Below are 27,676 nucleotides of genomic sequence, written 5' to 3' on the forward strand. Positions count from 1 at the left end.
AACGAGGGACAGATGTAATGTGGAGAATCTGTCAATCATGGTTAGATTTGTCTGTAAAGGCATTCCAGAGGAACACCTGATTGGCCTGCTTGACCTCAGTCAGTTAAATGCTGAATTTATTACCACACAAATTCTTGAGCATCTTTCTGACTCAGGCTATAGTGCAGCTGAAATTATCAGTCAGTGCTATGATGGAGCTTCTGTCATGAGTGGGGTCAGGGGTGGGGTTCAGGCCTTATTGCAAAAGAAGGTAGGGAAGGATATTCCTTATATCCACTGCTATAACCACCAGCTGCACTTGGCCGTGGTCCATGCAATGCAAGGAGAGCCGTGTGCAAAAATCTTTTTTGATCTATCAGGATCACTGCACTATTTTTTTCACCGTCATTATGTGTCACAGAACTATAATGTTCCCTCCCTTAAACGACTGTTGGAGATCAGGTGCACAAGCCACCATGATGTGACCAAGTGTCTTGTGGAGAATCAGGATGCTATTCTGAGTATCCTGTCAGAGGTTACAGAGGACAGAGCCACTGCTGTTGATATCTGTACAGAGGCATCAGGGCTGTTGATGATGTTAAGGAGGCATCATTTCTTTGACATAGGAAAATTCCTCCTCAAAGTTCTGGGTTCCTTGAAGTCTGCAAATGCTATGCTGCAGGCTCATTCTGTTGACCTGTGCTGTGCTTCAGAAGTAGTCAGTGCATCTCTGTAGGCTCTGAAGCAGATGAGAGATGAGGAGAGCGAGACATTAACCAGCATGCCTGCACCAGCTGCTAAAAGAAAAAGAACAATGAGCTCACTGCTCGTAGGTAGCGTTGTTACGTCCACTGTAGGCCATGCAGAAGACTCCATGACTCCTAGCCAGGCTCTGAAGAGAGCTCTTCTCAACATTTTGGACATCGCCATTGTAGAGATGGAGACAAGATTCTCCAAAAGCAATCTGGATCTCATGAAAGCAGTTAATTGCCTTCAACCACAATCTCCCTCTTTTCTGGATGTTGCCATGTTAAGTCCTCTGCAAAAAATGGCAAAAGTGACAGTGACAAACTTTCCAATGAGATTCTTGTCGCAAAAATAATGTTGGAAAAAGAATTCAAAAAGACTAATGATGATGAGAACGTAGAGTTTGTAGACCTCTCCACCATTTGCACATATCTACACAGGTATAAGAATGCCTTTCCTCAGCTCCATCGCATGTATGTGACCTCACTTGTGATTGGAATATCATCTGCATCATGCAGAGCTCTTTCTCCACTTTGTCTCGTGTTCTTACCCCTTCCGCACGACTATGCTACATGAGAGAAAAAGAAATGTAGTTATTCTGGCTCACGAGAAGGCTATAACAACAGGTCTAGATATGGACGCATTTGTTAGGACTTTTGCACAGAAAAGCAGACGACTGATGCTATAATGACTGATATAAGCTATGCTGTGTACAGAGCTAAAGAAATGAAAACAAAAAAAACCCAAAAAAGAAATAAAAAACGAAAGGACAGACAGACAGACAAGACAGACAGGAAGACAAACAGACAGACAGACAGACAGACAGATAAAAAAAATAAAATAAAACAAAAAAAAAGATAAATGCAGCCTCAACAGGGCACAAGCCAGTGTCCTATTTGTGCCGGTCCCAAGCCCTGGTAAATGCAGAGGGTAGTGTCAGGAAGGGCATCCAACATAAAACCTATAAGACAAATCAAATGGATCAAAGGAGCTGATAGATTAGAGCTGGGTGATATAGGATTTTTTCATTTCATAATATATTTTTTCATTTCTGGCCATATCGATATATATCACAATATAAATCAAATCACTATATTTGTCAAATTTAAATGTTCCGTTAAATGACTTGCCCCCCCTGATATTCTACCTGCACCCCCTAGTGGGGCTGGCTGAATCCGGCCCTGAGTCAGTCCTGTAGATCATCCTCTACCCCAGTTCACTCTGTGTTTGGTTAATGTGCAATTTATCCTTACTGCACAGAATTAATCTAGCCTAATTTAATTTTTTTTCAAAACTAAAAATACTGTATCTACACTGAACAAATGATCCGTTCAGGACTTTAAAAAGTAATAGTGACAGTAGGTGTTAATAAGATGATCTTGCTTCATTTTATTTAGCATTATAAATAACTGGGCCTGTGGGACATTGTTTATGCTATTCACCATACTTATTACGAGTAAGTTGTTTCCAAAAATATTTACAGATTTCTCCAAATCTGACAAGTATCCTTAAAAAGATTAGTCCTTAAAGTAGATAGATAGGTCTACAGCTGCTGTTCAAGTTTCTGAGTGATTTGATTTGACAGGAGTCACAAGACTCACATAGCCAATAACACTGATAGATAAAATCAGGACAGGGAATTAGTGAACACAGACAGCGAAAATAGTGCAGAAAAAGTACAATGGCAGCACATAAAATGTACTCAAGTAAAAGAATCCCATTTTAAAACTACATAAAAAAGTACAATTCCTGGGAAAATCTACTTACAGTAACAAGCGTATTTATAATTAATTACTTTAAGATCCTTAGCATGGTAAATTCTGTTGAACTTCCTTGTTTTTTTTTTATTTACTATAATTGATCGATGACTGATTTATCAGGATCAACCCTATTATATACAGTATCCTTCTTCCTGTCAACCTCTCTGCGCCCCCTAGTGTGAGAACAACTGTATTAAAGGATTCTCTCAGTAACATAGAATTTACCTGTTGGTTTGAAATTGAAAAAAAAAATAAAAATTAAAACTTAACTTTTAATTTTAATTGTCACATTTATAGCACTAACATTAAGAAAATGCTTTGTGAAAATGTATTTGTAATTTATTTTTCTTATTTGCGTTTTTAAGTATATTGGCAGTCTTGCCTCAAAATTGCAGTGCAAATGAAATTTAAAATCAGCTATTGCATTTTAGTTTTTAATTTGACAAGAATGAAGCATTGTCACTGTGAAAATGAAAATGTAATTATTGAATTAAATGTTTTATTTTGTCACATATTTTACAGACACTTGAAATGGTTAATGAAGTTTTAAATGTAATTTTTATCACTGCATTCATTTATTTAATATAGGCAGGTTTTACATTCCATAGTGTATTTTTCTGATGGCTAAATGGCTTCAGAAAAAATAGGCATTACACACATCAAACAATGATCACACCATGACCATATAACTTCATATTTGAGTCGCTGAGCTTCACAGGCAACCAGATTTCCTCTATAATTGGCTCTAAATTAACAAACACACATGATATACACTGACTAGTTGTAATCGTTCGTTGTCTTAGCATAAGAAATCGGAGTCAATTCCCATACTGCGATACTCTGTGAAATCTGTCAATTACGACTGGTCCAAAATCTGGTGCCGACTTGCACAGACTCAACCCGACTGCTAATCAGGGCTAAATTCGAGCAGCGTTATAAGCAGTTTATGCCCGTGGATGCCTTATTAAATTATTATGGAATTCTTAGCCTTATAACTTGAAGAGAGAACAAAAGGTGAGAAACACGAAAAATGAAGATTCTGGAAATATGGCACAATTCTACAATGTCTGCTGTAGCAGAGGAAAATAAGCTGAACTTTTTTAAATTACCCTTTAATTAAAAAAACATTTGGTCATAATAACACATTCAGAGTTGACACATTAATAGATTACTTAAAATAACTTTTATCAGGAGTCTGAATGTAAATTATAGATATGTGGATATCTGAAACTAATTTCAAACTATTCAAGGTTAAAAGTCTTATCTGGGGTTGAATAATGACAAATGGGTCATGTCTTATCTTGTTCAGCCAATACTAGTTATTTGCCATAGTTTCTTTAATCCAGTCTAGATAGTTCTGCACTTTAGTGTAGAAACCTTTAAAGACTGTATCGCCACATTTAGTAGGACCCCATGACACAATGCCCCTCACTTCATAGCGCTGTTCTGCAGACCCATAGCCCAACATGGGGTGGAACAGTGCACCCCCGCTGTCACCTTGACAACTGTCAACACCTTTCTTGTCATCTCCAGCACAAAACATGTTATCAGTTACAGGCAGACCTCCTGATTCACATTTATCATTTGGATATTCCTGAACATGCCCATAGCGTAAATGATCACTTTTTAATTTACCCTCAAACCCTCCGAAACCTGAAATTGTACCCATCATGCCATCCAGCACAGATCCGTCTGTTGTTTTTGGCAGACACACTGGCCTGATGTTTGGACCAAGTGGCACCTTAGAAGACATTTTAATCAGTGCAATGTCATTATCAAAGTTTGTTGGATTACCTCTATCCACCCTCTTATAATTTGGGTGAATTATGATCTTCTCTGTCTCTAATATAATGGTTTCATCTTGAGTTAAATGAATTATTCCACCAAGAAAAGACATTGTTGTGTTTTCAAATCCATCTACTACATGTGCAGCTGTTATGGCCCAGTAATCACTGATCAGAGAAGCACCCCCTTTTGTCAAGCTAGTATAGAGCTGCCATGGAATCTGCCCGACTTTAGCTTGCATTCCACCAAAAACTCTGCCAGCAAAAGCAGGTTCTATATTTTCTCCACACACTGAGAGAGAAAGAGAGAGAGATAGAGATTAATCATTCTGTTTCTGAATATGTGGCTAATCACTCTTTCGGTCTGCCTGTCTGTAAAACAAACAAAACAGAAAACTCACCAGGAATACAAGGAGGAATAATATTATTGCTATCATCCTCTGTCCATTTCCGGTCCACCGCACAGGTGTATCTTGCTGCACAAGAGGAATAATGAAAGGATACAAATGGCTGAAATTCAGTTCAAGCTGTTGAAAGTTATGAAATCACATTGAATAAGGTGGGCTTTGTATAGTATCTGACCTTTAGGAATCTCCTCAAAAGCATAGTATGGCTCATTGCAGTGATACTCGATGACAGAGTGATATTCATTGTTTGATCCACTGATAAACTGAACCCTTCCATTTAGCAAAGGCTTTGGAGCTCCACAGTCAATAACTGAAAAGAGACTAAATACTTATACAGGTGTATGTATAAAGTGAGTGGTATATTATACAATGTGTGCAAAACAGTCCTAAAAACAAGTCAGTGTAAATATACATTATTTCCTAGTATTCCCTATGTACTCACTCTTGCACTCTGGCAATGTCAAATGCCATTCTCCATCACTCTGACACATGGATTTAAATCTTTGAATCTCTTTCTCTCCCTAGAAATGGCAAAGGGTAAGGAAAGAGAAATTATTTGAGAGAAAAATGCTTGTAAGTACTGATATCTATTCATATTCGAGTACAATTATACTCTCAAATAGTCCTATCAGAGGACAGAACCGTACAAATGATTGATTTATATTAACGCTAGCTGTTCTTATTTTCTCCCCAGTTTTATTTTTAATCTTACCATCATGAGCTTGTATCCTGGGTCACAGAGCACATGAATGTAATCTCTGTACAAGTACTTGACAAAGTTCGGAGTTACTCTTCCATTTTGTATCCTGCCTGGATTTGGACACTGCACCCCTTTAAAGACAATTGAGAATATCTGATGAATAAGTATTCCCACACATGGAAAAACAGTTCGTTTAGATATTTATTGTTTTCTCACTCACTCTGGGTGGTGTAATGTAAACTCCACCCCTGGCTCTGTCCGTGTCTGTCAGTGTGGTACTCCACCTGGGTGAAATGGGAGTCAGTGTGGAGGAGTCCAGGGCTTTTTCCACCACAAAATTTCTGGGGCTCTTTTTGTGGGACAGACACCTGGGACAGAGATGAACACAGATAAATAGATGTAATATATGTGTGTGTGTGTGTGTGTGTATGTGTGAGCGTGTATTTATCACTTTGTGGGGAACAAATGTCCCCATAAGGATAGTCAAACCCGAAATTTGTAACCTTGTGGGGACATTTTGTCGGTCCCCATGAGGAAAACAGCTTATAAATCATACTAAATTATGTTTTTTGAAAAGTTAAAAATGCAGAAAGTTTTCTGTGAGGGTTAGGTTTAGGGGTTGGGTTAGGTTTAGGGGATAGAATATAAAGTTTGTACAGTATAAAAACCATTATGTCTATGGAAAGTCCCCATAAAACATGGAAACACAACATGTGTGTGTGTGTGTGTGTGTGTGTGTGTGTGTGTGTGTGTGTGTGTGTGTGTGTGTGTGTCTTGCAGCTTATTAATGCTGATTTAAAAAAGTATATATACAGTAAATGGGTTGTTGACATAATAACATTTTTAAATCAGCATCAAGATTTTAGTTTAAAATGTGTATGACTATATAAGGAAAAAGTGCATAACTTTCTGTAGATCCTAACGGGTAACCATTTTAGTTTTCGACTTTATCAAATTATTGCCTACAGATATTCCATGTAGTGTCTCATTGATGGATTGGTAGGAATGTCACATCATAGGAGATGTACAGTACATTTTTTAAATGTTTGTTTGGAAGATAGATAAATGTGTGTATTTAGGGGTTTCACAACTACTTGTTTATTCTAAATAAGTAGTCAAATTGTTGACTAGTTGACTTATTAATGTTTTCCTTATGTAAAAGTTGTGACAGTTTTATACATTAAGTTATCATGTGATTGCAAGACATGAAATAGGCCACTTTTAATGGGTGAAATAGAACAATCAAGTAACATTTGGAAAGACATGGTGGTGTTTTCATATTAATTTAGTACATGAGCTGCTGTGAGGTCTCAGTAATCTGATCAGTACTATTCTGTGTAGTCATGTGTAGATAAAACACACGCAACTGAAGACATGTGATCCATGACTAGTCACACAGACCCAAAGCATTGAATAGATGTAGAAATAATAGAGTTTGTTGACTTGTTAGTGCAACACCTAAAGTGTTAATAAATGGATAAACAGACAATTATAGCCAAACATACTTGCAGCCAGTGAAAGAGGCAGGTCGATCCTTGGTTGGAGACCTGTTCTATGTGGAAGGTCTGGCTGAAGTTGAGGGTGATAGTAAAGCCTGGCTGTACAGAGATGCTGTAGACGCAGTGTAGATCAAGTGGGGAGGTGTTTGGGTATCCAGGACTGGAGATGGTCCCCTCTGGTTCACTGTAAACTCCACCCCCACAGTCCACTAATACAGGGAGGAAACACACAAGTTATTCTGCTTGCTATACGTATTCATGTGTTTTGGCTGCATTTGTAAAGTTCGAAAATGGCTTACATACCGCATTAGCCATATGCCTGTGTAGCTGTCAATAGTTTCATGACTTGTCTTGCCCTGTATTTGTTAAGTTTGTGTTTTCTCTTTTACTATCAGGATGAGAAACTTCACACTAATCTTTGGTTCTGACCACCTCACCTATTCACTCCTAGTACTATCAACATAAAAATGTGGACTACACATTCAAATAAACAGATGCACAAAGCTCTATTACACTACAGTGAAAATAGAAATGGACCGGAAAAAGGAAAATTTTTAATTAAATACATTTTTTATTTAAAATTAAAACAAAAATGGTCACCCAAAAATGATAATTCTCTCATCATTTACTCACACTTTTGCCATCTCAAACTCATATCGTATGACTTTCTATTTTCTGCGGAACACATATTTTGATAATAACTTTTAAGAACTTAATTTTTATAGCATTTTTTAACAATTTAGCACAAAGTGCTTCACAAAGCCTAATATCAAGGTACTCAATAAAACACAACACATTATATGAGACTTAAAAACAGACATATATTCAGCAGATCTAATATCCCAGGGCAGGTTGTTCCATTATCATGGGGCTTTCACTACAAAAGTTCCATCACCTTTAGTTTTGCATCTGGATCTTGGAACAGTCAACAGTTCACAACAAGCTGATCTACAAGGTCAAAATATTTTGTAATGTCTTAAAAGTTCTGCTAAATTTGTAACCACTGCAAAGAAGCTAAAACAGGAGTAATATGATTTGAAGACCTAGTTTGTGTCAAAAGTAGCAGCAGCATTTTGCACTAATTGTAGCCTTGGAAAAGTTCCTTAACTGATAAAAACAATCCTAAACAATCTGCCTGATGTAATATTCAAAATTTTAAATTGTGTCAAAATAAACACCCACATTTCTCACCACCTGCTAAATATTTGGGCCCACCATGTCCCAAGATATGATGTGAATATATCCATATAATGCAAGTCAATAAGGTCCAAAGGCAGCATAAAGCCCAATGTATGCTTCGATTTTGACGCAAATGCTCAGCGTCTGCGTACAGTCGAATGCAAGCTTGTCAAATTACTTTATGCTCAAGGTCTTGCGGCCCATCAACAAATGTTTATATTTGCTTAAATATTGTAAGATTATATATGCAGAAGAATTCCACCAACATGATTTGAAGTGAGAAAAAAACAGCCTTTCAGTTTGGAATGTTTCAATGTCGTAAATCACAGCCCTTCACAAGAACCCCCACCCAGTTAAACCAGGTTGTTTCTGTGTAAGGTTACAAGGACCATCAGATTTGTACAACTCTAAGACATTTCATCTTAATCTAGCCTTGTTAGATAATGCTAAAAATCGCTTTGAAATGTGGTAACGTTTGTACCTGACAAATTAATGATTATAGACTGATGGACCTCTTTAAAATGTGTGTATGTGCAGTCGCCTATAATTGATAAATATAATCTTTAATTCTGTAAGATTTATCTAATTCTACTAAGTATGGTAACTATAAGGTTTAACTTGATAAAATACAATGATGTGTAAAACCAATATGATTTTGTAACCAGGGATTTTCATGTTTTGTTACCTACACGTATAACATCCATAATTTTTTTTTATGTTTAGTATGTAAGCGTTCACTGGTGTATGAAGAGAAATCTGGTGAAAATTAATATCATGTCTCTTGTACCATTCTCAAGATATAAAAGCTCATGATTAAATATGCACTATTTTTGAGTGGGAAATTTTTAAGAGTCTGAAACAAAGGACCATAACTCAACTGTCAGAAAAGACAGCCCAGTTGACCATGTGACTCTGAAAAGTCACTTCTGATTGGCACAGGACACCTTTGGGGGATGCGGCCAATCTCAGTTCAAATAGTTCCAAACAGGAAGAACTCTCTCTCTCTTCATCTCCTCTCTTGCTCTCTTCATCTCTTCGCTCTTCTTCTCTTGCCTCTGGCTTCTCATCTCTTCATCCTCTTGAGGCTCTTCGCTCTTCTGCCTGCACGCGCCATGTGAGGTCCAAGGGAGCTCGGGACTCGAGGTCCTGAGAAAGCTCATCACTATCTACAGTTCACAAACCCATGAGAAGGCCTGGCTTTACAGCTAAAATTATTCATACAGACAATAAATTTGGTCACACAGAAGTTAAAACGGAAGAACTTTCGACCAAGAACCGAGCAACACAAAGAATGCAAGGAAACACCACAAAGACAAGCAAGTACATCTCCAATATTGTGCTCAAAGTGCTGGTGTATTAATTAAATAATTTGGGTAATCCGATTGCAAATCGATGTAGATGCAAAGAAGGATAAATGGTTCTTAAGGTATTGTCAGACACCGTAAAGTTCATTTTCACTGTACTGATCATTTATTTCACATTCTGTCACTCTTCTCACCAACCTGTCTCATGTATATATGTGTTAGATTAGATTTATGTTTAGAATAGTAATAAAGTTTGTCTGTGTTCAAAGACGACTTGACTGTGGCATGTTTTCATAAATAATCTCATCCCTGTTTCTACAAGATTTCGCTTCTAAGCTGTACCTAAATACATGTGATATTATTTTCAATAAGCCATGAGAATAATATAACTCCAATAAATAAATTAATCATAATTCACTTTTTAAAGCTAATTCCTTGCAGTAGAAATTTTGAGCTGATACAACTAGACATTGTATTACGATTTTAATGGTGGAGAATCTATTAAGACAAATAATCTAGTTATTTGTTATTTATCTAATTTATAACGGTTGTCGAACGCGACTAATTCCATTATACATTTCCTTACCTAATAAGGACAGTTTCATTTAGTTCATAGCTCACATATTTCAAGATTCTAAATTCCCTTCTAAATTTAGCATGCATACAAATTACCCTACATATAATGGTGGTAAAATGCGTGCAAAATACCCATTTTAACTGACCCTGTCCTCATCTCTAAATCATCTCTAATATCCTACAATATGCAGCCTGGTCTCATGAAATTTAAGTTAACTGTATATATATATATATATATATATTTGTTTCTTTATTTATTTTTTTCAGATTAAGTTCATGGCTGGACTTGAACCACAGTCCTCCAACTCTGTCCAATGCCCTATCAGATGAGCTACTGCACAAGCAGTAAAAGTTTGTCAATAACATAAAATAACATGGTCTGAGTAATAGAGAGAAAAACATTTGTTTAGTCATAATCAGTCATTTAAGTCATGATTTAAGTGAAAGTGAATAAAACACACAGCACCTCTGGTTTTGCAGCACCATTTCTCCTGGAACTGCAGTTCCTGGAGACACGTATAACAAGTTTAGCAAAAATGTATATAGAGACATGTTTTCACTATGAGACCAGGTTGTAAATATATGGGCTCAACAGGTCCCTGTAACTATGAGGGCCTCCAACACTCTTACATGACCCTTTTGCAGGGTCATTAAATAAATTTTTTGAGCAACTCTTTAAACTTCCCTAATGCCGCGCAAATCATATTTGATACATGACTTTCTAAAGCCTCTACATCATCATCACAATGTGAATGAGATATATACTGTCTCCTGGTGAAAGTTTTCATGCTGTCCTGGAAGTAAAAGACCTTGTTATATATTTTTCCAAAATAACTACCATCATGTTTGATGCAGTCATCTTTTTATGTGAAATCTTTGCTGATTTTGATGAAGTAAAATTAACAATGTTTATTTTGTTACTAATATTTCAAAAAAGGTATTTTATTGATTCAAACAACACATGCTTCAAAATATTTCATTATTTTGTTGAAAAATAGATTTAAACAGGTTTAAAAAATATTTTCTGACTATTATTTCATACGTTAGCCTTTATATGTTTAAGCTTTATTCTTTGTATTAAAGGGCTGTCGAACCAAAATGTTTATTATACTATTCATTGCTAAACTGCATGTTTGCTGTACATTACAAAAAATAACTTGGCTCAGGTGTTTAGGAAAAAGAAAATATTGATATTTTACTTTGTGAGCTTTAAAGGTACGGATTAAACTAGATACATAAAGTTTGAGACAAACTACAATGTTGGTCTGAAAAAACTTTAAAATAGTTTGAAATGCTTTAACAGGTTTTACAGTAAGAAAGAGTGAAAGAACGAAAAGAATGAAAGAAAGAAAAAAGAGAGCATCTTAAAGCAGATTAAAGGGCTTGTGTACGTTTTGTCAGCTGAAGTTTGAAATTAAGAACATTCCAAAATAGACTCGTACCTTGTTTAAATATTCTGCCAATGTAATGTAGTCTAGGGGATTTTTGGACACTTTGAAAAGGCTTAAATGATGCCTTTGTAGGGCTTTTCGATGGAAGAATAATAATGGTAGCCAAGCTGTAGGGTTGTTCCAATTAGAATTTCCCAATAAATGACCAAATGACCACTAATTTTGAGCCCACTCCTTTCAGCACTTTGAAGCTCTCACAATAGAGGGTAAAGTATTTGAAGGAAATAGGGTGTAGGGATGATCACTTCTGAATGGAATGCACCCCATTATTCAGATGAGTTAGAAAACATATAGCAGCGCAAGCCAGAACTGATGAAGCTAAAATATTTCATAATTTATTATGGCCCCTGTAAATATATGCAGTTTATATGCATAGTTTGTAGTATTTACACTGAGTTTACATTATGTATAACAGACGTTAAAATGGTACTGTCTCTTTAAGAACAGTGGCCATTCAGCAAACATGTTTCGGTTCAGCGGTTTCTTTACCACATCTGTGCTGTTTTAAGTAATCTGACTGTAAATAACAGAACAGGTATTAAAAGAGGCTTAAATAGGGGACATGGGTAGCTCAGCGAGTATTATCGCTGACTATCACCCCTGGAGTCACAAGTTCGAATTCAGGGCATGCTGAGTGACTCCAGCCAGGTCCCCTAAGCAACCAAATTGGCCTGGTTGCTAGGGAGGGTAGAGTCACATGGGGTAACCTCCTCATGGTCACTATAATGTGGTTTGCTCTCGATGGTGCGCGTTGTGAGTTGTGCATGAATGCTGCAGAGAGTAGCGTGAAGCCTCCATATAAAAGCCTCCAATGAATTAAAATAGATTGCGTAGATCTCAGCTTTAAAAGATAATTGGACCAGGGGGCCATTAAAGAACAATGGCCCCTGGGCCCTTTCTAGACATAATCTGCCCCTGGGTGTTGTAGTGTCTGAAGAGGTGGTCATCAGTTATGTGCAGGGAAGGGGTGGAAGGATAAAAAAAGGGCACTGATTTTTATTTTTTTATTTTTTTAATTAGTAATATAAATACTTAACTCATTTATCTGCTTATTTAGGATTTTATACATTTTCTTGTATATAAATATATACTGTACATTTTTTTTTTTTTTTTCATTTTTTCTTTCTCATAAATAATAGCCTATTCTGTTATATTTCTCACAAAAAGTAGCATGGTAATACACTTGTTTATTTATTTATTTTCAGACCTGATCTGTGATAACCCCATATTTATGACATGTGTCATTGTAAAACCATGGTATTTTTTAAATTACCTTGGAGTACCATGACAGTATCATGAAATATGAACATGATCAATCATTCTGTACCATGGCATTACCCTTGTAAGGTGGTGCATGTTGCGAAGGCACGATAAGAAAGTGCGAGAGCGAGGCAATCGACTGTGTTCTGCTGTAACGTATGCTGCTGCTGGTAATGAGAAAGATGAAGGAGTATAGAACTCAAGTGCAGTTTTATTAAATAAATGTGAAATCCAAAACCCTAACTATAAATGAGAACTAAACTAGACATCAAGATGAACATGACTAAAACATGGCTAAACATAAACGTGGCTTGACATAAACTAGACTTGGCATGGCTTGAACAAAACAAATTTACACTTCCAAACAATTATTGACAATAGACAATGTCAAACATGAGGGCTTATATACACAGACATGGGTAACAAGACAACCAATGAACAGACAGAACTATAAACAAGATGACTAATAACCTAAAACCAATGACAAACTAGAACTAATAACAAAGTAATCAAACAATGAACCAATGAAAACAAGATACATGAACATGGAGGGAACCAACAGAATGAACATGAACGCACACATTAAACATTACATATCCCCCCCACTAGGGGAGGCTCCTGACGCCCCAAAACAAGAACACACACAAAGAACACACACATTAAACATGACATAAACACAAAGTTCTGTAGGGAGCTGGGGGAGAGCGCAGAGCATTGGATGTTCCATGAGAGGCTGAGGACCAGCAGAGGCGGGCCTGGACCATTGAGCAGAGGCTTGCTTATGACATGGCATGGAGCAGGCTGAGGTGTTGCTGTGACATGGCATGGAGCAGGCTGAGGCGTTGCTATGACATGGCATGGAGCAGGCTGAGGCGTTGCTGTGACATGGCATGGAGCAAGCTGAGGCGTTGCTGTGACATGGCATGGAGCAGTCTGGGGCTTCGCTGTGTCATGGCATGGAGCAGACTGAGATTTGGCTATAACATGGCATGTAGCAGTCTGAGGCATGGCTGTGACATGGCCTGGAGCTGACTCTGGATTGGCGGCCATGATGTGAAAATCAGCTTGGCGGCCATGACGTAGAACTCGGGCTTGGCGACCATGTCGTGGGGCAAAGTCGTGGAAGGCTCGAAACATGAGCAGAGTCTCGGGAGCAACCTCTGTGGTTGTGAACATGAGCAGACTCTCAGGAGCGACCTCTGGGGTTGTGGGTGTAGACAGAGACTCGGAAATGACCTCTATGGTCGTGATCATGGACTGGGACTCGGGAACTACCTCTGTGGTTGTGAACAAGGGCAGAGAATCGGAGACAACCTCTGTAGTTGTGTACATGGGCGGAGACTTGGAAACGACCTCCATGGTCGTGAACATGGGCAAACACTTGGAAATGACCTCCGTGGTCGTGAACATGGGCAGAGACTTGGAAACGACCTCCACGGTCGTGAACATGGGCAGAGACATGGAAACCACCTCTGTGGTTGTGTACATGGGCAGGGACTTGGAAACGTCCTCCGTGGTCGTCTACATGGGCAGGGACTTGGAAACGACCTCCATGGTTGTGTACATGGGCAGGGACTTGGAAACGACCTTCGTGGTCATGTACAAGGGCAGAGACTTGGAAACAACCTTCATGGTCGTGTGCGTGGGCAGAGACTTGGAAACAAAAGCCTTTCTCCTCCTCCGGGAAGCCGAAGTGGGCAGCGCAGGCTCTGGCATGGATGAGGCTTGCAACGCTGGCTCTGGGACGGACGAGGCACGTCGTTACACCAACAATACTCAACAAAAGACATTGGCAAACATGAGGGCTGAAATGAGTGACAACCAATGACGAGACTAAACTAATGAACATTATAACAAGATTACTAAAACATTAAGCAATGACACGACAAGTGTGATAACAAGTTAACAAGACAATAAACCAATGAGCACAAGACACATGAACATGGAGGGAAACGGGATATCACATAACCAGAAAAAGGAAACAAAACAAGGAACTAAACTTTTATATTAAAAGACATGAACACAAAACATAAAAAAAAACATTTAAATGTGACAACAACAATGGCTCAAATGTGAGCATTGCCACCTTGTGGACACTAATTAGTGCAAATAATTCCAGGAGCACTCTGTGCGTTCAAAGACGCACGCATTCAGTGCTCACGCACTCTGCTGATAACGATATTTGCGTCACGTGTCCTGTTAACAAATGCTCAGCGTTCGCATTTCGCTTCATTTGTGTTCTGTAGAAAATGTTATATGAGTTTGAGACAGCCTCAGGGTGAGTATAATAATTATCTAAATATTTTGGCAAACAGAATCGTCTTGGTTACTGTCGTAACCTCTGTTCCCTGATAGAGGGAACAAGACGTTTTGTCAATGTAGTGACACTAGGGGTCTCTCTTGAGAGCCTCGGTTACCTTTTATCTTTGAGAAAAGGCCAATGAGAATTGGCGAACAGAATTTGCATGCCCCTCCCCCGGACATACTGGTATAAAAGGAGGGAAACATGTGTCTGTTCAGACAGGTTTTGAGCTGAGGAGCCGAGAGTAAGGTCCCGGCCATTTCAGCAGCTAGTACAGTGTTGTGGCAAGAGGGACACGTAAGTAGCGCCAGCCACTGCTTTTTCTCTATGTTTTCACTCCATAGAGTGTTAGATGTGGCTGGTGCCATCTAATGCTATAACACGCATCAGGGAAGGTGTTCTTTTCCTATCCTATTCTTTCAGGTGGAAAAGGCCACGCTGAGACCACATCCTGCCCAGAAGGGGAGGTTAACGTGTGGCACAATATGTCACATAGGCTTACAAGCCACATATGGAGGTGGCGCGGTGGTAGGTCCTGCCTCGACGGGGAAAAGCTCTACAAACACAGCGACCAGGGAGCAGCGGGAACTCTGCCCAAGGGAGACATGGGTCTGCAGACAGGGGGACATACCGTGGAAAATACATCACAGGAGGTTACCGGAGTAATCAGTACCTGTGGAGCACCTGTTCCAGTACAGGCAACTCTGTGCAGTGGGTCTGTGCAGTGGGTCTGGCTGCAAACTCCTCTGCTGAATTCGGAGCCAGAGGGCTAGGGAGGATGGACATCTGGGATCCATGACTTGTGGAGTTGACTGGGGGAGTAGAGCGCACGTCTTCGCCTCAGGAGAGTGGAAAGGCGCTATGCACAAGCGATACACCTGGCCAGCTGTTCCGTATTACCGAATTTTACGTGTTCGGACCTATCAAAACACGGGACAAGACTGGCTCAACCCGGAGATTGTAAAATCTTGCGAAGTTATTGGGTGTTGACCAACCCGACACTCTGCAGATATCTGCTAGAGAGGTGCCATTGGCCAGTGCCCACAAGGATGCCACACTCCTCGTAGATTGTGCTTGAACCCGCAAAGGGGAGGGCACGGCCTGGGACTGGTAGGCCAACGCAATGGCATCCACGATCCAGTGGGCAAGCATCTGTTTGGAGACAGCGTTCCCTTTCCGCTGTCCACCAAAGCTGACAAAGAGCTTCTCATCACGTATAAAGCTCTGCGTGCGATCCAATTAGGTGCGCAAAGCACATACCGGAGCTAAGGCTGTGTCTGCCTCCTCCCAGGGCAGCACTTGCAGGTTCACTACCTGATCCCTGAAAAGAGTCGTAGGAACTTTGGGCACGTAGTCCGGTCGGGGTCACAAGATGACGTGAGAATCTGCTATATTGAACTCCAGGCAAGTGTCTCTGACAGAATGCTTGCAGGTCCCCCACCCTGCATGGAAGTGAGTGCAATCAGGAGAGAAGTCTTCAAGGAGAGGGCCTTTACTTCGACTCTAGCTGCTCAAACAGGGCTCTCCGAAGGCCCGAGAGGACCATGGAGAGATCCCATGATGGGAACAGGCATGGCCAAGGATGGTTCAGCCTTCAGGCACCTCTAAAGAGCCTGATGATCAGGTCGTGCTTACCTTACCTAACGACTTACCATCCACTGCATCGTAGTGAGCCGCTATGGCGGCTACATGAACCTTCAAGGTGGAGAGGGACAGCCGCCCCTCCAGCCTCTCTTGCAGGAATTATAGCACTGACCTGACTGTGCACCTCTGTGGGTCTTCAGATCGGGAAGAACACCAATTTGCGAATAAGCACCACTTTAGGGCATAAACCTGTCTGGTAGAGGGCGCTCTGACTTGAGTGATCGTGTCTACGACGGCTGGTGGTAGACCGCTTAGATCTTCTACATCCCGTCCAAGGGCCAGACATGGAGGTTCCAGAGGTCTGAGCACGGATGCCAGAGGGTGCCCCATCCCTGAGAAAGAAGGTCCTTCCTCTGGGGAATCCGCCAGCGAGGTGCTGTCGCGAGGAGTGTGAGATCCAAGAACCAAGTTCGAGTGGGCCAGTAAGGGGCCACGCGAGTGACTTGTTCCTCGTCCTCCCTGACCTTGAACAGGACTTGTGCAAGTAGGCTCACTGGGGGAAATGCGTACTTGCGCAGCCCCCAGAGCCAGCTGTGTGCCAGCGCATCTGTGCCAAAGTGGGCTTCCGTCAGAGAGTACCAGAGAAGGCAGTGGGTGGATTCTTGGGAGGCAAACAGATCTACCTGTGCTCTGCTGAATCGACCCCAAATCAGCTGGACCACCTGAGGGTGGAGTCTCCACTCTCTGCTGAGCATTACCTGCTGTAACAGTGCATCCGCTGTGGCGTTGAGTTTGCCCGGGACATGAGTGGCACGCAGCGATCTCAGCCACTGCTGACTCCTAAGGAGGAGATGGTGGGCGAGTTGCAACATGCGACAAGAGCGAACGCAGCCATGGCAATTTATATACGCTACTGTCACTGTGTTGTCTGAGCTGATCAATACGTGTGTGCCACGGATCAGCGTCAGGAATCTACACAGGGCAAGTAATACAGCCAGCAACTCTAGGCAGTTAATGTGTCAACCCAGCCACAGCCCTATCCAGGAGCCAGCGGCTGTGTACCCGTTGCACATGGCGCCCCAGCCCTACTGGGAGGCGTCTGTAGGAACTACGACACGTCTGATCACCTGCTGTAGGGGGACTCCTGCCCGTAGAAAACAGAGGTCTGTCCAAGGGCTGAATAAGTGATGGCAGGAAGGGGTGAGGGTCACACAATATGTGCCGCAGCGCCATGCCCATCTCGGGACTCTAGTCTGAAATTGTTTGTACTCAGGCAGTTCAGCACAGACTGCGCATGCTCACTTGTGAGGCATGCTGTCATTGAGACTGAGTCTAACTCCATGCCGAGAAAAGAGATGCTCTAAACCGGGGAGAGCTTGCTCTTTTCCCAGTTGACCCGAAGCCCTAAATGGCTGAGGTGCCTGAGCACCAGGTCCCTGTGTGTCATCGAGATAGTTGAGTATGTGAATGCCTGATTCCCTGAACGAGGCCTTTTATTCCCTCCTTTTATACTCGTATGTCCTAGGGAGGAGCATGCAAATTCTGTTCACCAGTTCTCATTTGCCTTTTCTCAAAGATAAGAGGTAACCGGGGCTCTCAAGAGAGACATTTTGTGTCACTACATCGACACAACGTTGAGTGAGTGACAGAAGGTGAACATGTAGCAGACCACCTGGGGATGCTCAGCTTGACTTACAACTGACTTACAAAATCGACATAAACGGTTTCCTGAAAATATGGGTTTTTATTAAAGAAAACACTCACAGATGCAGGTGCGTTGGTCAGGTCGTAGCTGGTAACCATGGTGACAGGCACACAGGTAGGAGCCCAGAGTGTTAAGACATAATTGTGAACATGGTGGATCTGACTCATTCTCCACAGTGGTGGAGGTACACTCATCTATGTCTAGGAGAGCAGATGAATAAGGGCACAAGCATTAACAGGCATACAGAAAGAGATGTTATGAAGCTTAACATACGTATACAGTACACTGCCAGCCAGGATTTATGTGTCTTATAACCTTTTGATCTACAGGCTTATGTAGCTTCTTTGAAGAAGCTAATTTATCAAACAGTTTTAGCACTACATATTTTTGATGACTACTGTTGTTCTAACATTTGGAGGTGTGTCTAAACTTTTGACTGGTAGTGTATACTACATCACTGAATTGTTTGAAATGTACTTTGAACAGTTATACAGCTGTATAACTCACCAACAGCCTGGTAAAATGCAGTGAAGCCCAAATGTGACACATGGTTGGAGTCATCCGTTTGAAAAACCAGCTGGAAACGGTTGCCAGGAGACAAGATGGGCTTGTTACCTGGATGATACCTGTCTGTGGAATTCTGGCCACAGAACTTCCCCAGAACTTTCTTATCAGACACAACCTAAATGCAAAATAATAATCTTTTTTGAAGCATTATTAGAAGCATCAGCATGACATTTTTCAACTTAATTTGGATGTTATATGGACAGGGTTGGGAGGGTTACTTTTTAAATGTATTCAACTACAGATTACAGAATACATGCTGTAAAATGTCATTTGTTATGTATTCTGCAAGATTAGTTAAGTCAGAAAATGTATTCTAAATACTTTGGATTACTTCTGCACAGCACTGGTAGATACAGAAACTGCCAGTACAGTAAGACAAAATACACATGTTAAAATACATTCTCTGAAAAACCTGAATTTCAATGTTGTTTCTAAAACAAGATAAATCAAACTGATCTTGTTTTAAGGACTTGTTGATATTTTTTCAGGAAAACAATACAAAACTTATTATCAAGAATATGATTTTTGCCCTAATATCAAAGGTCTTACTAGAAGAAAAAAAAATAATTTGAATGTAACTGTATTCTAATTACCAGTGATTTAAAATGTAACTGTAGTGGATTTATTTCGTAAATATGTAATCCTGTTACATGTATTCAGTTACTCCCCAACGCTGTATATGTAATAGGAGTCATGCACCTTGAAACAATTTTCTTTTGTTCACCACACAAGATACACAGAACAAGGTGCAATATGGTCATTGTGCAACTCAAATGGGATCGGAGTAGTCATTCTCCATAAAATATTCACACCCCATTACACCTTGATGGGCATGTCTTTGAAGTATGTAACTTTTATGAAGGATCACTGACCATGAGATAATCATAGTAGCAATTTGAAGAGGGCTCAATATCCAGGTGATTGAACGTTAGCTGGATTTGATAGCCCTGTGGCACTTCCAGGTCCCACTGTTTCTTGAGATCAGCAGGATATGGCTGGGGGTACAGAGGAGAAGACACCTCCCCAAACATGACTGGCTCACACTCACAAACATTCACATAGGCCCACAGCAGGCTGGAATATTGTGTGTCATTAGGAACAGACATAATAAGTGGGAAAGAAGTCATAATTGATTTAGGTTTGAATATTTCATTAAATAGTGTTGAGATGCAGTCTGAGATGCTTAACTAACATTGCAACCCCTGATGATTGTTATGAAATTAATCATAAGGCTGAAGTATTATATTATAGGATAGTACATGCAAAATAATTACATTTAAACACAACTTACCAAAATATAAGATGTATTCCACCCATGACAGACACCGTCAGTAGCTGTTTCACTAAATATGTAATACGACCATTATTCGATCTTGTGTTCAGAAAGCCTACACGATTAAAAATGAGAAGCCTCTCTAGTGAGAGCACAAGGGTCTAAAAGTCATTATAAAAGATAAACTTGTTTGATTTGGCTATGGCAGAAAAACAGTGAGAGAAAAATAAGAGAGAGAGATAAACACAAATTTTCCCATAATCCCTGTGTTGTTTTTTAAACCTGTTTATTCAAACAGTAAGGGTTAAAGTCTATATTGACCATTTTTTCTTTAGAACTTTTCTTAAGAGTAAATCTATTGAAGATTATTAGATGTGGTCCATCCTTGTCAGGACATACAGTATACAGCGTACTATATATACTCTAAAGCAATCATGAAGGGTTTTTTAAAATGTTCATAAATGTTTAATTTTTAATTTTAATGGCGTCATAGGTGGGAAAATGAGTCTAAAAGTCACAACCAAAATCAGGTTTGTTTGATTTGGCTAAAGAAGACAAACCTGGAAAATAAACTTTATTTTTTATTTTTTGCAATAGAAAATTACATGCATGAAAAAGAAGAGAGCAATTGAAACTGTATCAGACTGAGGCAACCCATGAACTGTTCAGTTATACAATCATAGAAAACTGTCACCAGCATGATTGCAATTAGTGTTATGATACACACGTTGGGGGTATTGCATAACAAGTGATTTTTGATACAACATTTTTATTGTATTGCAGTATAGAGCATATATATTTTATCATTTTCTGTAATTTAGTACACATGATACTATAGTATAATAGAATATATTAGAGTATACAAACTTATAGAAAATGCTGAATCATTTATCTAAACAGCAGATGCATTTACAAGCTGATCAGATGTAACCGTATTTTCTGAGAGACTTGACTGGTGTGCATTACAATAAAATGGTGGAACAGAATCTTATTTCTGTGTGTGGATGTTAGTTGTTATCTATAGTTTCTCTGATCCAATCCAGGTAGTTCTGTACTTTAGTGTAGTAACCTTTATAGCTTTTATGTCCACATCCATGTGGACCCCACGATACAATACCTACAAGCCTAAAAGGCTGTTCTGCAGACCCTTGATCTAATGTAGGGAGAAACAGAGGACCTCCACTGTCACCTTTGCAACTGTCTATACCCTGGACATCATCTCCAGCACAGAACATGTTATCAGTGACAGGCAGATCTCCTAAAATACATTTATCATTTGAATACTCCTGAACATACCCATAAAGCAATTTTTTACTTATAAGCATGTTTAGATTTGTATTGTTATATCCTCCAAAACCTGAAATTGTGCCCATCGTATCCTCCATCACAGGTCTGTTTGTTTTCTTTGGCAGACACACTGGCCTGAGGTTTACACCAAGTGGCACCCTAGCAGACATTTTGATCAGTGCAATATCATTATCAAAGTTTGTTTGTCCCCCATTTTTATACTTTGGATGAATTATTATCTTTTGTGTCTCCATGGTAATTATGTTTTTGTCCTGAGCATCAATCATTCCCCCTAACCAATTCATGGTGGTTGTTTCATACCCATCAACTACATGAGCAGCTGTGAGGGCCCAGTAATCACTGATCAGTGAAGCACCACCTCTGGGTTTTGACTTATGTAAGAGCTGCCAGGGAATCTGCCCCAGTAATGCTGGTCTCCCACCAAAGACTCTGCCACCAGCAGTGATTTGTGTATTCATTCCACATACTAAAATATAGAAGGAAAAAAAAATCAAAGATATGTGGAAAGAGTTTTCCCCTTCAGAGCATGTAAAATGGTCTAAAACCAATGGTATTTTGGGTTTTATGTTTTATACACATATGTACACGCACACACAAACACACACACAAACACACAGGATGAATGTACCTGGGATACATTTAGGCAAATCTTCTGAGAATTTTTGACCACTCTCAGATACCCAATTACCCTCAGCATCACAGATGAAATGGCCTAAGGTAAAAGAGGACAGAGAGAGGCAGCAATTACTCATTTATATCAAGCATTAAATCAATGTAGTTGGCACATGCACCACACATCTCACCATTTCCAGAGAGTAGGTAATATTCAGGACACTTGAGGCTGATTTTTTCTAAATAAGTTGTGAGAGGATCTTCCACTGTTAGCTCTATTAAATCTGGTAGGTCAGGAATGCCACAATCCACAGCTGAAGGGGAAAAAGAAGAAGAATCTGCTTGAGAGTGAATTAAAATTTGTTGAAAAAAATAAATAATTGAAATGATTTTAGATTTAAGTTTAAGACTATGTTGCATGTATCCTTTACAGTAAATTGAATCATATAATGCATAAGATGCCATTCAAAAGGTCATCCAAGAAGTCATTAAGAAGAATAATTTTAAGGATCAGCGATAGAGCTGAAAATGGACATTAAAAATGACTTTTTCCAAAAATGTTTCACTTAAATTAAATTTTGGTCCAAGACACCCAACAAACATTTTCTAAAAAAATCTAAATAACATTATCAGTGAAAAATGTAATTATACTGTATGTACTGTGAATGCTGCTTGTTTATTGTGCTAATGTTTTGTTTTCCTGTTTCTTTGTAGTGACAGTTGTTCAGACAGACAGATAGACACATTGATATGCATCTAAAAAAATTGTTTGTTCAGAAATCATGAAAAGAGGCCTGTGGTGAAGAAGATATTTTCTCACGTTCACATGGGATAACAGGGCTCCACTCTCCATTCCTCTGGCATTTGGATTTATACTCAACATTAGCTGCTGCTTCCTGTGAAACACAGTGTGAATATTGAACTTCAAGGTAAAGACACCAAAAGCGTGCAATGGTAAACAAGGGTTGCTCATACACTATACATGCAGACAACTATAGTCTGCAGCATAGCTACAGTATAGCTATAGTTATACATATAGTTAATATATATATATATATATACTAGATACTGTTGTGTGTGAAAATCCCAGGAGATCAGCAGTTACAGAAATACTCAAACCAGCCCGTCTGGCAATAATCGTGTATATATATATATATATATATATACTGTGTGTGTGTGTGTGTGTGTGTATGTATATATATATATATATATACTGTGTGTGTGTGTGTGTATATATATATATATATATATATATATATATATATACTGTGTGTGTGTGTGTGTGTGTGTGTGTATGTGTGTGTGTATGTATGCCCAAAACTGCCATTGCAGTTACATGAGCCACAGCCCTAAACCTCGCCCATTTCCCCTCGACATCCAGAGGAGTGGGGGACGATGCCAACTCCAGCTGCAAGCGATGCTGAAATTCTCGCTTGCAACTTTCATCAGCTAGCCTAGACCAGGCCACTATGGGTTTGAAAGGGGCCCTGGGTTTACACCCACCACCGGAGTGGAAGAATGGCAGGCGCATCTTACAGATGACAAGTCGATGGTCAGTGGGCAGATCAGCTCCACGGTAGGTCCTGGTGTCAAGGACATGGGCCCGCATCCGCTGTTCCGTCACTATGTAGTCCAGCAGATGTTCTTGCTTGGACCCAGCATGCATCCATGATGTTGTGTGGATGCGCCGATGACGGAACAGTGTGTTGGTAATTACAAGCCCATGGGCTGCACAAAAATCTAGCAGCCTCCTGCCGTTGTTATTGAGCTGATCAGGCCCATGTCTTCCAATCACTCCTGACCAGGTGCTAGCATCATGACCAACTCGGGCATTGAAATCACCCAACATGATGATTCTATCCCGAGGGGCCACTTTAGCCAACACCTGTGACAGGAGGTCATAGAAGGCATCTGACTCATCTGTCTTTCCCGCATCCCTCCACGGATGTTCGGTCTTCGGTGGGGGCATAAATAACCACGACCACCACTCCTCGCCTCTGGTTGATGGGAAGGCGAACCCAAAGTAACCTGGGGCTCACAGCTTCCCACACCTCGCCGCCACGCTCCCACGCTGCCTTCATTCTCTTGTTCAGAAGAAGAGCCACTCCCTGTTGTTTGGCAGTCGCCTGCCCCGAGTAGAGGACAGTCCACCCCTCATAGTGGCAAGAGCCAGAGCCGGTCCACCGGACCTCCTGAACACCACAGAGATCCAGGCGGTACCGGTCCAGCTCCCGACAGAGGAGTGGCAGCCTCTCCTCCGCTGTGAGTGTTCGAACATTCCACGTGGCCATCCGTAGTGGCTTTTTGTTGTTTCTGGAGGAACCCCGAGGGTGAGGATTCAGTCTCCTGGCTCTGCCTGATGGAGTTTGGCCAGGAGACGTCATAGACGCCTGTCCCCCCAGGGCCTCCGGCACTAGCTTAATTATACCTCGTGGTTTAGTGGTAATGAGATTGAAGGTAGAGGGGTTACCAGCCCCTCGCACCCGTCCAGAGCCCCCATTTGGCCGCTGTAAAGCACCATGACAGAAAGGGGAAGGAACAGTCTTTATTGGCCCTCCCCTCATGGCACTACCTACAACGTTGCCCGTCCGGCACCACACGGAGGTAGGGGGTTGTTTAGCCAGACTAGTTTTGGGCACACGGTCCAGACCTCCTCAGAAACCCTGGCTGACAGAGGAGGTGTTCAGGCTGGCTGAGAAAAAGCGACAGGCCCACTCTCATCGTCTACAGCATCCCACGTCAGAGAATGAGGAGGATTACCGCAGCCTTCGCTCGGAGGTTCGGAGAGCCGTGAGGCGCTGCAAGGATGGTTGGTGGTCGCGGGTTGCTGAGGAGATGGAGTCTGCCTCAGTGGCCCACGATCACAAATCGCTCTTTAATTCTAACAAAAAAGTTACTTGCAGCGCCACACCTATTACCATCATTAGGGGAAAGAATGGTGATCCAATCTCCGACCCCCAGAAACAGGTTTACAGATTTGCTGAGCATTTCTGTGAGGTCCTGGGGGAAGGGAAGTCCCTGAGCCTGGAAAACATTGTGGGACAAAGTGGGGATGACCCTGCTGGGGCTCATGTGCCACAAATATTGAAGGAAGAAGTCACTCCTTGTGGGTGGCTGGCTGAGGTACCATCTTTAGAGGAAGTACTGAGGGCGATCCGGAGCCTGAGGCCAGGAAAGGCACTGGGCAGAGATGATCTCCCCAGTGAAATGCTGAGGGAGGGTGGTGTTTGTGCACAGACTGCCCTACATGACATCATAACAACAGTCTGGACCACTGGGCGGGTTCCGCAGGATTGGAAGGATGCCCTGGTGGTCCCTCTCTTTAAAAAGGGGACCGCTCAGATTGTAATAACTATAGGGGCATCTCACTCCTCAGTGTGCCAGGAAAGGTCCTGGCAAGGATTATTCAACATCGCCTTGCCAGGCACGCTGAGGAGAGACTTGCGGAGCCCCAGTGTGGTTTCAGGAAGGGGCGGTCTTGCACGGATGCCATATTCTCTGTCCGTCTGCTACAGCAGAGGTGTAGGGAATTCCAGCAAGACCTACATCTCTGCTTTATTGACCTGGTCAAGGCCTATGATACCATCAGTAGGTCTGGGCTCTGGGTTGTTCTTCAGTGCTTTGAGTCCCAGACCCGCTGCTCGCGATCATTAAGGACCTTCATGATGGCGAGCGGGCCCGGTAAAACTACGTGGTCGGGAGTCGGAGCCATTCCCTGTTCACCTTGGAGTGCGACAGGGATGTCCTCTGGCCCCCACATTATTTAATATCTATTTTGACCATGTGGTTCGTGAAGCCTTCGATGGCTGTACTGGAGGAATTTCCATCTGGTACAGATATAATGGGAGGTTGATCGATGCCCGGTGCGGTCAAGGGATGGCTCCCTATTGGTCAACCACATTATGTATGCTGATGATCTGGTGATTGCTGCTCACTTAGAGGAGGAGTTGGAGGCTGCTGATGAACCTGGAGCTTGCCACTAAGAGATGGGGCCTGACCATCAGCCCAACCAAAACTAAGCACCTTCCTGGGTATTATGTACCAACGGACACTACACCCCCACAGCTCCCAATTGGTGATGGGGCAGTTGTGGAGAGAGTGGAGTGTTTTCCATACCTGGGAAGTGTGCTTATGACCAGCTCCGGTTTGACAGCAGAGGTCTCACTCCGAATCAGTCGAGCGGCATTATCTTTTCATCGGCTGCGTAATGCTGTGTGGAAGCTACCCGGTTTGTCGCTCCGCACAAAGCTTCAAGTATTCTCGGCCACGGTCGTTCCCTCCCTTCTCTATGCTTGCGAAACGTGGACCCCCCTAATGGAACATCATCGCCGGCTAGAAACATTTAGGCTGGCCTGCCTAAGATCCATCCTGGGTTTAACCAGGCTGGATTGTGTGAGGAGCTCACAAGTCTTTGAAAGATGTGGACAAAGTCCCATCGGTGAGCTCCTCCGGCAGGCAAGGTTGCGTTGGCTGGGTCATGTAGCCCGCATGCCCAGCCACCGCATGCCTAAACAGTTGTTGTTTGGCCGGATAGAGGGGGCTAAGCGGCGCGGCACGGGCTGGAGAAGAGATGGAGTGATGTGGTACAGGAGGATCTGGAGCTGAGTGGACTTGCCGACGACTGGTACCAGCAGTGTCAAGATCGGCCTCTTTGGAGGAGGCTTGTGAAGGATGCTGCTGGCCAGTTGGAGGCAGTCGCCTCCAACAACAACGGAGGGCAGAGGAGCGACGCTCACAACAACGAGCAGAGCGCAGGGTGGCTAAAGCACAGCAAGTTGGCACAGTAGGGGGCACAGGTGGTGCATCAACCAGTCATCTCAGTCATTCGACCCATGTCACCGGTTGGATCTGTCCCGTGACCTCCTGCCAGCGGGCGTTCGACACTTCACGTGGCCTTAACGTGCACATAGCCTGGCACAAGCGTCGTGGTGACGTCACCGCCACTTAGTGGCGAATGGCGGTTGTTTGTTTTTTGTGTGTATGATATATATGTATATATATATATATATATATATATATATATATATATATATATATATACTGTGTGTGTGTGTGTGTGTGTATATATATATATATATACTGTGTGTGTGTGTATGTATATATATATATGTGTGTATGTATATATATATATATATATATACTGTGTGTGTGTGTATATATATATATATATATATATATATGCTGTGTGTGTGTGTGTGTGTGTGTGTGTGTGTATATATATATATATATATATATATATACTGTGTGTGTGTGTGTGTGTGTGTATGTATATATATATATATATATATATAGCCTATATTCTTATTATTATTATAATTATTATTAGTAGTAGTAATATTATTATTTTCTGTGTTTCCAACTGGTTTTGCTTCAGAACCCAGACTGTACATTGGTCATATTTATTTGAACAGACCTGTGATCAATTTTATTGGGTTTGCAACCCACCAGTTGAAAATGACTGTTATAATCTATCTTTGATAAACTCAAACATTCAATCTATGGCCCTTAATCTTTTGAGGATAAATTAGATTATATTCACCAATAAATACTTACTGACTGCAATACATGTCCTTTGTCACACTTTACTGTAACCTCATTGTTCGGGAAATATTCAGAACTATTCAGGCTCAGACTAGACGTTGGCGTCACGGTTCCAGGACAAGTCATTTCTGTGAGTTA

General features: G+C 41.2%; 1 protein-coding gene across 1 annotated transcript in view; it reads right to left on the reverse strand.

Annotated features, from left to right (window-relative positions):
• Positions 1-2,963: 2,963 nt before the first annotated feature.
• c1s.2 (complement component 1, s subcomponent .2) overlaps positions 2,964-27,676 on the reverse strand; it is a 28,134-nt gene continuing 3,421 nt past the window's right edge. The window contains exons 7-22 of the mRNA XM_052146521.1: positions 27,551-27,666; positions 22,818-22,893; positions 22,189-22,311; positions 22,014-22,097; positions 21,088-21,851; positions 20,096-20,238; positions 19,677-19,878; positions 18,745-18,919; positions 18,297-18,437; positions 6,883-7,085; positions 5,598-5,745; positions 5,390-5,508; positions 5,120-5,198; positions 4,853-4,987; positions 4,672-4,746; positions 2,964-4,562 (exon numbers count right to left, since the gene is read on the reverse strand). Coding sequence (XP_052002481.1) covers positions 3,802-4,562; positions 4,672-4,746; positions 4,853-4,987; positions 5,120-5,198; positions 5,390-5,508; positions 5,598-5,745; positions 6,883-7,085; positions 18,297-18,437; positions 18,745-18,919; positions 19,677-19,878; positions 20,096-20,238; positions 21,088-21,851; positions 22,014-22,097; positions 22,189-22,311; positions 22,818-22,893; positions 27,551-27,666 — 3,344 coding nt within the window. The 3' untranslated portion in view covers positions 2,964-3,801. The remainder of the gene's footprint in view (positions 4,563-4,671; positions 4,747-4,852; positions 4,988-5,119; positions 5,199-5,389; positions 5,509-5,597; positions 5,746-6,882; positions 7,086-18,296; positions 18,438-18,744; positions 18,920-19,676; positions 19,879-20,095; positions 20,239-21,087; positions 21,852-22,013; positions 22,098-22,188; positions 22,312-22,817; positions 22,894-27,550; positions 27,667-27,676) is intronic.

Source organism: Xyrauchen texanus, chromosome 17 (genome assembly GCF_025860055.1).
Source record: "Xyrauchen texanus isolate HMW12.3.18 chromosome 17, RBS_HiC_50CHRs, whole genome shotgun sequence".
In the NCBI taxonomy this organism is placed as follows: domain Eukaryota; kingdom Metazoa; phylum Chordata; class Actinopteri; order Cypriniformes; family Catostomidae; genus Xyrauchen; species Xyrauchen texanus.